The sequence below is a fragment of the Sciurus carolinensis genome, chromosome 9 (assembly GCF_902686445.1).
Source record: "Sciurus carolinensis chromosome 9, mSciCar1.2, whole genome shotgun sequence".
In the NCBI taxonomy this organism is placed as follows: domain Eukaryota; kingdom Metazoa; phylum Chordata; class Mammalia; order Rodentia; family Sciuridae; genus Sciurus; species Sciurus carolinensis.
The window spans coordinates 67,641,774-67,655,257 of record NC_062221.1 but is presented as its reverse complement, the minus strand read 5'-3'; the positions used below and the strand labels follow the sequence as shown (position 1 = coordinate 67,655,257).

Sequence of the window (13,484 nt, the reverse complement as noted above, 5' to 3'; positions counted from 1 at the left end):
GAATGCAGGGGCTCTTAACCACTGTCTACCTCCCCAGCCCTTTCTTGTATTTAGAGGCAGGGTCTCACTGAGATACTTAGTGCCTTGCTAAGTTGCTGAGGCTGATTTTGAACTCTTGATTCTCCTGCCTCAGCCTCCTGAGTCACTGAGATTACAGGCACGTGCCACTGCGCCTAGCCAAGCAATGACTTTCTCAGTAGGAAACACAAGCTCAGGAAATATTATCTAGGATAAGTAAATAAAGATGGGATGACATCAAATTAAAAAGCTTCTTCATAGCAAAGGGAACAATTAAGAATGTGAAGAGCTCTTTTTCGTGGCACCTTGTGGGCCATCAGCTGCTCCAAAATGAAGCTGAATATCTCCTTCCCGGTCACTGGCTGCCAGAAACTCATTGAAGTGGACGATGAACACAAACTTTGTACTTTTTATGAGAAGCATATGGTCACAGAAGTTGCTGCTGATGCTCTAGGAGAAGAAAGGAAGGTTATGTGATCCGAATCAGAGGCGGGAAAAACAAGGGTTCCCCATGAAGCAGGGTGTCTGGATCCATGGCCGTGTTCATCTGCTACCGAGTAAGGGGCATTCCTGTTACAGACCAAGGTGAACTGGAGAGAGAAAGTGCAAATCTGTTCGAGGTTGCATTGTGGATGCCAATCTGAGCGTTCTCAACTTGGTTATTATAAAAAAAGGAGAGAAGGATATTCCTGGACTTACAGATACTACTGTACCTCATAGACTGGGACCCAAAAGAGCTAATAGAATCTGCACACTTTTCAATCTCTCTAAGGAAGATGATGTCCACCAATATGTTGTCAGAAAACTCTTAAGGAAGGTAAAAACCCAGGACCAAAGCACCAAAGATTCAGAGTCTTGTTATTCCATGTGTCCTGCAACACAAGCACCGGTGTTTGGCTCTGAAGAAACAGCGTACTAAGAAAAATAAGAAAGAGGCTGCAGAATATGCCAAACTTTTGGCCAAGAGAATGAAAAAAGCCAAAGAAAAATGCCAAGAGACGCAGGCTGTCCTCTGAGAGCTTCTACTTCTAAATCTGAGTCCAGTCAAAAATAAGAATTTTTAAGAGTAATGAATAAATAAGATCCAGCCTTCAAAAAAAAAAAAAAAAAAAGAATGTGAAGAAAGAACCTATAGGATGGGAGAAAATCTTTGCTAGCTACTCTTCTGATAGAGGATTAATATCCAGAATATAAAAATAACTCAAAAAACTTAACACCGAATTTTTTTTTAAGTTTAAAAAACACCCAAACCAAAACCAAGTAATCCCCTCAAAACCAAAACCGAACAAAAATCAAAAAAACCAGAAACAAAACAAACAAGAACCCCCAACACTTCTCAAAAGAAGAAATACAAATGGTCAAGAAATATATGAAAAAATGTTCAACATCATTAGCAACAAGGGAAATGCAAATCAAAACTACACTTAGATTTCCTTTTACTCCAGTTAGAATGTCAGCCATCAAGAATACGCCAAGAACAAATGCTGGAGAGAATGTGGAGAAAAAGGAACACATTTACAAGGTTCACTGTTGGTAGGATTGTAAATTAGTACAATCACTATGGAAATCAACTGGAGGTTCATCAAAAGACTCGGAATAGAACCACCATATAACCCAGCTATACCTCAGTATTTATTCTAAAAAATTAAAATCAGAATATTATAGAGATACATGCATACCCATGTTTTTAATAGCAGAATTCACAATAGCCAAACTATGGAACTAGCTTAGGTATTTATTAATGGATGAAGAAAATGTGGGAGGAACAGCTTCATTTCCAGTACCACTGGAGGCAATTTGAAAATGGTGTCTTCCTTGCTGAGTGGGCCAGTTATAGCAGCTGCAAAAAGTGAATTTTGAAACCAGAAGTCGAAGCCGGAGGACAGACTGAATCAGAACTCCTCACTGTTCCTGATGGTTAGAAGGAACCAGATTTTTCTAAAGAGGACAATCCCAGAGGGCTCTTGGAAGAGAACAGTTTTGCAACTTTGTTCCCCAAATACAGAGAGGCTTATTTGAAAAAAAAGTGTTGGCCTTTGGTGCAGAAGCAATCCTGGACCTGATCAAGGGTAGCATGACTATACTACTAAGAAGACTTTTGACCCATATATCATTAGGGCCAGAAACCTATTGGCAAGGAGTATTTCATTTGAACAGGCAGTATGGATTCTTCAGGATGGATGTCACATGCGATATCATTAAAATAGGGTCTTTAGTATGAAATAAGGAACAATTTGTAAAAATAAGACAATGGCTTATTGGTCTGAAAGATACTACGTTGAAGGCATTGGAACTCCTAACAAACTGTTGTTATGGTTCAGGGAAATACAGTTTCAGCCATTGGACCTTTTAGTGGCTTACAAAGGTTCAAAAAGTAGTTCTAGGTACTATGAAGAATATTCATCCCATGTATAACATTAAAACCTTAATGATTAAATGAGAGTTAGCAAAAGATTCTGAATTATGATCACAAAGTTGGGAAAGATTCTTGCCACACTTCAAATACAAAACTGTGAATAAACCCAAGGAACCAAAGAAGAAAACTGTTAAGAAAGCATACACACCAGTTCCACCACCACAACCCAGAAAGTCAGATTGATAAAGAATTGGCTAGTGGTGAATACTTTTTGTTGCTTCTCTTGATTCACCTTCAAAAAGTATTCACCACTAGCCAATTCTTTATCAATCTTACTTTCTGGGTTGTGGTGGTGGAACTGGTGTGTATGCTTTCTTAACAGTTTTCTTCTTTGGTGAATCAAAAGAAGCAACAAGGGTTGGGGATATAGCTCAGTTGGTAGAGTGTTTGCCTCACAAGTATAAGGCCCTGGGTTTAATCCCCAGTACCGCAAAAAAAAAAAAAAAAGAAGCAACAAAAAATGGAAGATGGAAGCAATAAAGGCTAAACAAGCAGAAGCTCTCAGTAAGAGACAAGAGGAAAGAAACAAAGCATTTATTCCATTTAAAGAAAAAACAGTTGTGAAACCTAAGGAAGCATCTACTGAAACTAAAATTGATGTGGCTGCCATCAAAGAAAAGCTTAAGAAAGCAAAGAACAAGAAACTAGGAGCTCTTACAGCTGAAGAAGTTAAGCTTAAGATGGAAGCAGATGAAAAGAAGAAAAAAAGGAACATAAAAAAATAACCAAAGGGGCTGGGGAGATAGCTCAGTTGGTAGAGTGCTTGCCTCGCATGCACAAGGCCCTGGGTTCAATCCCCAGCACCACAAAAAAAAAAAAAAAAAAAAAAAAAAAAAAAAAAAAAAAAAAACCAAAACCCCCTGAACTAGAACTATCTCCTTTAGTAAAGGATTTTGAGATACCAGGGCGTTAGTTGCCTTATGTATGAGGAAATAATATTTCTGAGTTGCTTTTGTTCACATAATAATATTCTTTATAAATATATTCTATTCTTGAAAAAAAAAAAAAAAAGAAAATGTGGTATATATACAAAATGGAGTTTTATTCTGCCATAAAGAAAAATGCAATTACATCTTTGGCAGGAAAATGGATGGAACTGGAGAACATTATGTTAAGCGAAATAAACCAGACTCAAAAAGTCAAAGGTCATATGTTTTCTCTCATATGTGGAAACTAGAGAGGAAAAAGGAAAAGAAAGTGGCGGTGGGTCTTATGAAAATCAAAGGGAGATCAACAGAGTAGACAAAAGGAATCCAGGGGAAGGAGGAGCGGAAGGAAAGGGGAAATACTGGGGAATAAAACTAGCAAAATTATATTGCTATATTATGTACATAGACAAATATATAACAATAAATTCCACAATTATGTGTAATTACAATGCAGAATGAAAATATGAAAAAAATTTTTTCATTGTATCCCCACTATTTCCACTAAGATAAACTTCTAATTCCTTGAAATGTTTCATAACATCTTTGCAACATGGGCCTGGCTCAGCTCTCTATCTTTATCTCCTGCCATTTGTACCTATACCCAATGTATGATTCATTCTGAACAACTTAATAACTCCTTGAATATATCATGACCTTCTTTAGTTCCCCCCATCAGCCCCCATAATGCTAGGGATAAACCCAGGGACTTGAGCATGCTATGCAAGTGCTTTACCACAGAGCTACACTTTCAGCCCACTTCTTTAGTTTTTGAACATTATGCCCAGAATGCCTTCCTCTTTCTCTGTATTGCTGGCAAATGCCTATTCATACTTCAAGAAATTAGTTCAAATTTGATCTCCTTTAGGAAGGCTTCCCTGAACTCTCTAGGCAGTTAACTAGTTCTTTTTTGTATCTTTATAGCATACCCCTTACTTATCTCATAACATTTATCACATTACTGAAAATTATTAACATGTCTATTTTTCTCTAGAAGTGAAACCAAGAAGGCAGGAATTAGACCCTTTGCATCCCTAACATTCAGCAGAATGACTGCCACTGTGCTTAACACATGTCTGATAAATAGTCACCACTTTTTAGCATTATAAACTTACCACAGCTGGTGAGGGAACATGAATGCTTGGGACAGATCGAGGACGCACATGATTGGCCAAATGGCAAAGAACAACACCATCAGTTAGAGCTGCTCCAAGATCACAAGGCAGAGACACTTTAAGCCGGTACTCTATATGCTGACAGAACAGGAAAACATGTAATACAGTAACTGAAGACTGATTAACATATATGACATAATTGAGTTACAATGGAATATACTTAGTTGGAAATCAAGATAAAAAGGAAATAAGGAGATCATACATGTATATATGGCAGCTAGGGTTAGGGTGCAAAGTACAACAGAAATTCATATACAATTTTCTGAGTAAAAAGATAAAAAGAAAAAAGGGACTAGATTCTCTTTCAATTCCAAAATAAAATAAAATTTCTTACCACATGTAAATGTGTATGTTCATGTGTATATGCATATAAATTATTATTGTAAGATTTCTTTAAAATATGAAGTAGAAAGGAAATAAAAATAATTTCAAATGCATAGGGCTAAAAATTACCCTTTTTTTTTGGCAAAAAGTTGAAAAGAATTTCCTTAGTAGCAAAATTCTTTTACATTTATCACAAAAACACAACCATAATGGATACTTACTAATTCTGTGTACAAGTGATTTTGGGATTATAGACTATTAATATCACTGAAAAAGTGCAATTCAAAGGTAATGTACATACTTTTCGTAGTTGGTCTATTAATTTCAGCTCTTCTTCCCTCTGTCTTGATATAGGATCTGTAGAATCTGTGGTAGGTACAGATGATGGGAGAAGAGGTGAAGCATGGCCTAGAAAACTATTAATTTGTTAGATAGAAAAGTGATTGCCAGTGCTAAGAAAATACATCTGTCTGATGACACTGTCCTTGGAAGGACATCATTTTTCTGCTCTCTGGATTGAGTTTTTAAAAATGTTTTTATGATGGAAAATTTCAAATATACACAGTAACAACAGAATACTATAAAAAACTCAGAAATTTTCATTACCCATTTGGCTTAACTACTTTATTTGATTCCATCAAATTAAAAATGGTTTAATTGAAAAAAATACAGAAAACTACACACATAGCAGAGATCAATAATTTTCCTCAAAAGTGAGACAATTAATATTTTTATCATTTACTAATTAATTAGTAAATGAAACACTACTAGTGCCTTTAAAAGCCCTCTTGCTTTCCCTGCCCATCAAGTACCCAAAGATTACCAGTATGCTGACTTAAAAAGCCATAGATTAGTTTTGCTCATTTTTAACTTTCTGTAAATTAAATCATACGGTATGCTTTTTCTGTGTGTGTGTGGTGCTGGAGATTGAACACAGGGAATTGTGTATGCAAGGCAAGCACTCTACCAACTGAGCTACATCCCCAGCTCATATTGTATGCTTTTGTGTCTGGCTTCTTTTGATTAACATGATGAGATTTATACATGTAGTGGTACAGTTATTTGTTCATTTTCATTACCTTTATGGTATTCCAATGGACAGATACACCACAATTTATTATACATTCTATTTGGGGCTATTATGAATAATACTGCTATGAACATTTTTGGACCTTTTTTTGGTATACACATGTGCATATTTCTCAAAGTAAAATTGCTGGTCATGGAGCATACAAATGTCAACAGTTTATCAATACAGAAAAATGTGAAAAAGCACATTACAGCTGGGCATGGTGGCACACACCTATAATCCCAGTGACTCAGGAAGCTGAGGCAGCAGTCTTGCAAGTTTAAGGCCAGTCTCAAAATAAAAAATCAAAAGAGCTGGGAATGTAGCTTAGTGGGAAAGTGTCCCAGGGCTCAATCCCTAGGAGGTGTGTGGTGAGGAGTGGGGGGCAAAAATTGTTTAGCTGGGTGTGGTGGCATATGCCTGTAATCCCAGCTACTCAGGAGGCTAAGGCAGGAGGATTGTAAATTCAAGGCCATTTTATTATCCAACCCCCCAATCCAAAACCAAAAGACATAAAAGCATCTGCTTTTAGGTGATTCTAATGAACTTTCTAATCGAAACAAATTTAAGCAAGATGCTCTAGATTTAGTGTCAGTGAGATCACAGACATCTAGAGAGTTTAAAGCTTCTGGTATAGAAGTTTAAAAGATGTTATAGTTAATGTCTTTATATAAAGCACCTTCCCAGCCCCAACCCTGTCTTGCCCCACCTTTAAAATCACCATCACCTACCTTTATTTGTTTCTGCCCTGACAGATGCTCGGAAAAGGAAGCTTTCAGGGCGTGGGGGCTGATTTCTCTGGATAGTAGCAGGATAAGAATATGCAGTGGAATGATGAACTAAATCAGTATGGAAAAGCAAAATGAAATGAAAGGAGATAGAAAGCAAATTAAATATAATGTAGATGTACATGTCACAGTCACAAAGTTCAATAAGTAGTATATAAAGAAAAAAATCAAACATGGCAATGATATAAAATGATAACTGTATTTTTTTTGAGAGGGTGGTACTTGGTATTGAACCAAGGAGTGCTCTGTCACTAAGTTACATCCCTAGCCCTTTTAATTTTTTTTTTTTTTTTTTTAAGACAGGATCTCAATAAGTTGCTGAGGCTGGCCTCATACTTGTGTCCTCCTGTCTCAGCCTTCTGAGTTGCTGGCATTACAGGTGTGTGCCACCATGACTGTTGAGAATTCTGTTTATTAATGAAAATTATGGCACAGAAAAGTAATCCTTAGAGCAGGGAGGCTCCTTGTATGGATTTTTAATTCTCATGTTATTTTGGTATATTGATAAATACAGAATAAATGCTAATATACTGAACATACCTTCTTGCAAATCTATAGCCCTGCTGGCTCATGCTCATTTGTTCTCATCAAATGGCTAAATAGTTGAATTATCCGTTGAATTAAAAAGTGGGAAATGTTTAGAAAGTTTTCAATTTGTGTCTGATTTCTATCTCAGGAAAATAAGTCACAGGTCTCTAACTGATCAACTTGACCAAGAAAATTCTGGTAAAGAATTATAATCTTGATATGGTTAATTGCACTTTTGTGTCTATTACCTGTTTCTGTTGTAGGTGAACTTGATATGGCAGTAGATCTGTCATCACTCTGTGGAGAAAGACACAGCAATAAATAGTATTCAAGAAGTCAGACTTTCCACATTTATGCTAAATTTGGGGCTATATAAGAAAAAAAACCATGCAATTCTCTTTCAAATTTAAGTCTAGAAATGAAAATTAGTGAAAAGAATTTTGCATATTATTTAAAAAAATTTTTTTTAGTTGTAGATGGACACAATACCTTTATTTTACTTATTTATTCTTTATGTGGTACTGATTAAACCCAGTGCCTCACACATGCTAGGTAAGCACTCTATCACTGAGCTACAACCACAATCATTATTTCATTTTTTTATTATTATTTTTATTTAGCTTTTAATTTTTTACAGACTGCATTTTGATTCATTGTACACAAATGGGGTACATAATTTAGTTTCTATGTTTGTACACACAATCATTATTTTCCAAAGACAAACTTTTTGTGTTTGTGTAAAGTATTCTCTAAAAATACTCTTAACAGGCCTTTCCAAAGACCAAGAAATGACCATTAAAAGGTATCAAATATAAGTGAAAGAACAAAATTTCATTTCCTAAAAGCAGTTCTTTGGAATAATTTCTAAAGTACTTTTTTTCCTCTGGAGAATAATATTTAATCTTTTGGGAAACAGTGATATAGGTTTCTTCATTTCAATTAGAAAAAAATGTTTTTAAGAGATGATGTCTTTCCTAGGATAGTATTTGAGTTCAAGATGATTTCAATTCACTGATGAGCAGAACTGTAAAAAGGAGGAGGAACTAGCTAAAATGGTGTAAAGTTTACCTTAAAAAAGGGAAATGTGATTAAGCTAAGATAAAAAAACATGTTCAATGGCTGGGTTAAAGATGCTGGGGGCTGGGGAGATAGCTCAGTCAGTAGAGGGCTTGTCTTGTAAGCACAAGGCCCTGGGTTCGATCCCCAGCACCAAAAAAAAAAAAAAAAAAGATGCTGAAGGCTTGGCAGGGGAGCAGAATTAAACACTCTTGACATCTAATTAATTTAAACATATTATAGCTTTATGGTATGATAACTAAGATACTTCTAAACCAGAATGACTTTAAAACTAACACATACATACATATCTGCTCTCCTCCAACCCTACCCTGGGTTTCAATAGTTTCACAAATCTCATATCTCTAGTTGAAGGCGGGTTCAGATGAAATAAATAATGACAGAATTTAATTGCAAACAACAAGGACAAGGAAAGAGCCATGCAGTTGAGAATATTCTTGGACAGATCTAGAGACAATTTTCTGGTAATGATTCCTTAGTTTGATACTTATGGGCTGAGAATCAAGATTTGAAAGTTAAGATCTGAAAAGTAAGCTGCACTTGCCAGGCATGGTGGCACACCTATAAACCCAGTGACTCTGGAGGCTGAGGCAGGAAGATTGCAAGTTTGAGGCCAGCCTCAGCCAACTTAGTGATGAGACCCTATCTCAAAAAAAGGGGTGAGGCGGGTGGGGATATGGCTCAGTTTTTAGTGCCTCTGGGTTTAATTCCTGGTACCAAAAAATAAAATAAAATAAGGTAAGCTGTGCTCTTGAGGTGGGCAGTGGATTATGTTTCCAATGAAAAAGACATGTTCATCAAGATTATAGATGCATATAATCTAAATTTTAGGTGTTGAGGAAAAAAAAGCAAATTTAAATAAATTTAATTGAAAACAAGTAATAGGAACTAGTAAAAAGGAATCAACAGGCAAATGAGGGAAAAGCTGGATACTTTAGATGGAAACAAAAGACTACCGTTATTTTCAAAGATATGAGCTAGGAAGGAGAAAGTCAGCTAGCTAAATGAAGACTCACTGAAGTATCAATGATATAAACAGAAAAATATTTAAAGGTGAAGGTTATTCTAGATATGGAGGAAAAAATATTTTTAAAAATTTAAAAGAATTATTCATAGGCCAGAGACTAGAAATTTAAGCATTTTAAGGAATAAAAGGAGAAATTTAATAAGCATCTTTATTAGATGAGAAGCATCAAAACAAATGATGCTGAGGGCAATAAATGTTCTCCACCTCCAGAAACAGCAACAGATACCATGCAACACATCTGGGTGTGAGGGAAACCAAAGCCAAAAGGTAAGAAACTTGTAAAATGATGACTTTTAAAATCTACTTTTATTGAAACTATAAATCTAAATAACTTGCATTTTAGGGCACTAAAATAATTAGTTGAAATCACATTGGGATCATTAATTTTGTTTGGGAATTCTTGGAGAACAAGAGAGAAAAAAGAAAGATTATGAAATAATCTCAGAAATTGATATGAATTCAAATTTTAAGCCTGGCTAAGAAACAAAAACCAAAAAATTATGCCTAAATCCAGTATATAATTGCTACAAAGATAAAATTAAAGAATAAATGTTTTAAAAGTACTAATTTGACAGCCTAACAAAGTCAGTAGAAGCAAAGTCAGACTTATCTATCTTAAATCCAGTGAATTTTATGTTTAATTTCATAGGGTAGTCACTGTAAGAGAAAATATGGCCCAGATCATGCAACTTCTGGCATATTTGTTTTTGGCCTTTATCAGCTATGACTCAGATTAAAAGTGCCAATGCCATAGGTATCCCTTGAATACAATGAATTAACTTCTCTCTTACACATGTAAAATGGTCGTGCACATTCCTTGAGAGAATTGTGGCAAAAAAAAGTCACCAAAATAATTTTCTGTTGTACAAATAAGGACTCAACTAAGAATAATCAGAAAAAAATGTTAACATGGAAAATAATTCAGGTAGAGTTTTTTCAGGAGTCATGCGGAGAAGTCAACAGAGGTAAATAATAGCTTTCAAATGTAAATTCTTACATAAAAATTGCTAAGCAACTGGAAAAAAGATATCTGCCACAGCAGAACAGATATGCTAGTCAAAGAGAGGATCTTCTTGACAGTGATAAGTTTTAATAATTTCTTATGTATCCTAAAATAAAGGTGCAATTACCATACCCAGAGATCTTCAAAAAATAAAATACTATAGGCTCTAAATTTTTAGAATTTAGATTAAATTTTTCAAAAAGGTAGAATTCATCATCTAATATTACTGTCGACATAAAGGACGAGAAGAGTTGGCAATTTTTTTCTTTTCGTAAACTTTTATTTATTTATTTTAATTAACTTTTGGCAATTTTTTTAAAAAAGCCAAACGGTAAATATTTCAGGCTTGCAGGTTGTTATGATCTCTGTCACAACTATTCCAAATCTGCTGTTTACAGCAAAAGCAGACACAGACAATACATAAACAAAAGGGGTTGGCGGTGTACCAATAAAACTTTTTTTTTGTTGGTACTGGGGATTGAACCTGGGGCACTTAACTACTGAGCCACATCCCCAGAGGTTTTTGTATTTATTTTGAGACAGAGTCTCACTAAGTTGCTGAAGCTGGCTTCAAATACAGGATTCTTCTGCCTCCGCCTTCTGAGCTGCTGAGATTATAGGCAATTCACCGCAATGTCTGGCAAAAATAAAACTTTATTGATTTCTGCAGCAGGTTTGGGCAGACTGGGACTTATTATTTTACTTGCATATTAGACAGCAGAGTTGTTTGATACTATCTATTCACCACGGTAAAATAAATCATGACAAAAATAACCTGTGATAAGAAAACAGAAGAAAATTTCAAACGGAATCTGAATGTAAAGAATTAATGTAGGCCCTATGACTTATCTCTGACATGATAAAACTTTCAAGAAATCTCAAGTGAAATCAGTGTTAAACTCAAATAGTTTCATAAGCTTAGGTATATTTCATGCAATCCTAGATTTCAGATTGCTGTTATCACCAATCTATTGGAAAATTTAAGGCCTACTTTGTGCACTCCCTCCCCAAATTTCCTAGTGAATTAATGTAACAAGAGATACCTTAAGAGGTGTGAAGGCAGAAGAATGAGGCAGGGTAGCAGCACAGCCCACTTGATTCAACCCTGACAGTGACTAAATTTCAAAAAGAGGAAGAGAAGAAACAGAAGGCAGCATTTATGTTAGAAAAATGACAGGCAGGCAGTTCTGATCGGTGAAATTAGAAACGGGAAAGTCATTGACACTTTTCAAATGCTTTACCAAAGTTTGAAGGAGAATATTTTGGGGGAAAAACCCCCATCATTTATATAACATAGGTTTTTCACTTGTATAATCCAGGATATTTGTAATATCTCATACTATATTAATGAAGAACCAAGAGGCCTGCGTTTAAAAAAAAAATGATTTTACACAGAAACAAAACTAAGAACATAAATATTTTTAGCAAAATAGTTTTCAGAATATTGAGTCCTCTGTTGTTCCTATAACAGGGAAAACAAACCCAGTAAAGGAGCTCATTTTAACTGAGTAGAACTGGCATGAATCAGAACAATATTTTCAAAATTAATCCAAATAGGATTTATTATAATCCAATTTAAGGCTCTGATGTGAGAAAACAGGACATGGTAATTCTGCATTACACCTTAAGGATGAACCAGAATTTCATTTCTGCTTCTGTGAAATCCAAATGACTTATAAGAGGGTAGGGATGAATCCCTGCCCCCGCTCTTTTTAATCCTTTATCATTCACCAGTCAACATACAACTAGTTAGGTAAATTAAATTAGAAATACTGTTAGAAACTACTGTCTCTATGTGATTATTACTCAACATTTGAATTTAAAATAAAAAAGAAGCCCTTATATGGAATTTTGATTATAAGTAAGATGGTCAACACATGGGAAATAAAAATCAGAGATTTTCAGAAAAGGAACTGAAAGATATTTTACCTATTACGACAAGAAAATGTCAAAAGCTTAAAGACATTAAGGTCATTATAAATTAAATAATAAAAAATTTAAACTAGGACCACAAATCATGTGATAAATGAACAAGACCATAGGTGAGTGGGTGGGTGGGTATGTATGTATGTATGTATGTATTTATTTATTTAGGTATTAGAGCCTGAACCCAGGGGCACTTAACCACTGAGCCACATCCCCAGCCCATTTTTGTATTTTACTTAGAGACAGAGTCTCACTGAGTTTCTTAGGGCCTCACTATGTTGCTGAGGCTGGCTTTGAACTTTTGATCCTCCTGCCTCAGTCTCCTGAGCAGCTGGGATTACAGGTGTGTGCTACCGCACCCAGCATAGGTGGGCATTTATAAAAGGGTATATGTGTATTCAATAAAATAAAATCACTCTTTTACTTTTCTTTTTAAAATTTTTTTATTTTAATTTATTTTTATTGTAAACAAATGAGATACATGTTGTTTCTGTTTGTACATGGAGTAACAGCATACCATTTGTGTAATCAGACATGTACACAGGGTAATGATGTTTGATTCATTCTGTTATTTTTTCCTCCTCCCACTCCTTCCACCCCTCTTTTCCCTCTATACAGTCCCTCCTTCCTCCATTCTTGCCCCCCTCCCACCCCCCATTATGTGTCATCATCCACTTATCAGTGAGATCATTCGTTCTTTGGTTTTTTGAGATTGGATTATCTCACTTAGCATGATATTCTCCAATTTCATCCATTTGCTGGCAAATGCCATAATTTTATTCTTCTTTATACCTGAGTAATATTCCATTGTATACATATACCAGTTTCTTTATCCATTCATCAACTGAAGGACATCTAGGTTGGTTCCACAGTCTGGCTATTGTGAATTGAGCAGCTGTGAACATTGATGTGGCTGTATCTCTGTAGTATGCTGATTTTAAGTCCTTTGGGTATAGGCAGAGGAGTGGGGTTGCTGGGTCAAATGGTGGTTCCATTCCAAGTTTTCTAAGGAATCTCCACACTGCTTTCCAGAGTGGCTGCACTAATTTGCATCCCCACCAGCAATGTATGAGTGTACCTTTTCCCCCACATCCTCTCCAACACCTATTGTTGCTTGTATTCTTGATAATCGCCATTCTAATTGGGGTGAGATGGTTTCACCCCGAGATTTGCATTTCTCTTATTACTAAAGAAGGTGAACACTTTT

The 13,484-nt window shown here is 35.5% G+C and overlaps 1 protein-coding gene and 1 pseudogene across 10 annotated transcripts in view; one reads left to right on the top strand and one right to left on the bottom strand.

The window, feature by feature from the left end:
* The window catches only part of Lrch3 (leucine rich repeats and calponin homology domain containing 3), a 115,944-nt gene that overhangs the window by 15,457 nt on the left and 87,003 nt on the right, over positions 1-13,484 (bottom strand). For 3 of the 10 annotated variants that reach the window (XM_047565011.1, XM_047565008.1, XM_047565009.1), the window contains 5 exons: positions 11,395-11,466; positions 7,493-7,541; positions 6,660-6,767; positions 5,161-5,225; positions 4,476-4,613 (listed from right to left, as the gene is read on the bottom strand). In XM_047565011.1, coding sequence (XP_047420967.1) covers positions 4,476-4,613; positions 5,161-5,225; positions 6,660-6,767; positions 7,493-7,541; positions 11,395-11,466 — 432 coding nt within the window. The remainder of the gene's footprint in view (positions 1-4,475; positions 4,614-5,160; positions 5,226-6,659; positions 6,768-7,492; positions 7,542-11,394; positions 11,467-13,484) is intronic. The other 7 variants (XM_047565018.1, XM_047565010.1, XM_047565013.1 and 4 more) reach the window with 3 other exon arrangements.
* LOC124992774 (KRR1 small subunit processome component homolog) lies at positions 1,822-3,159 on the top strand (annotated as a pseudogene).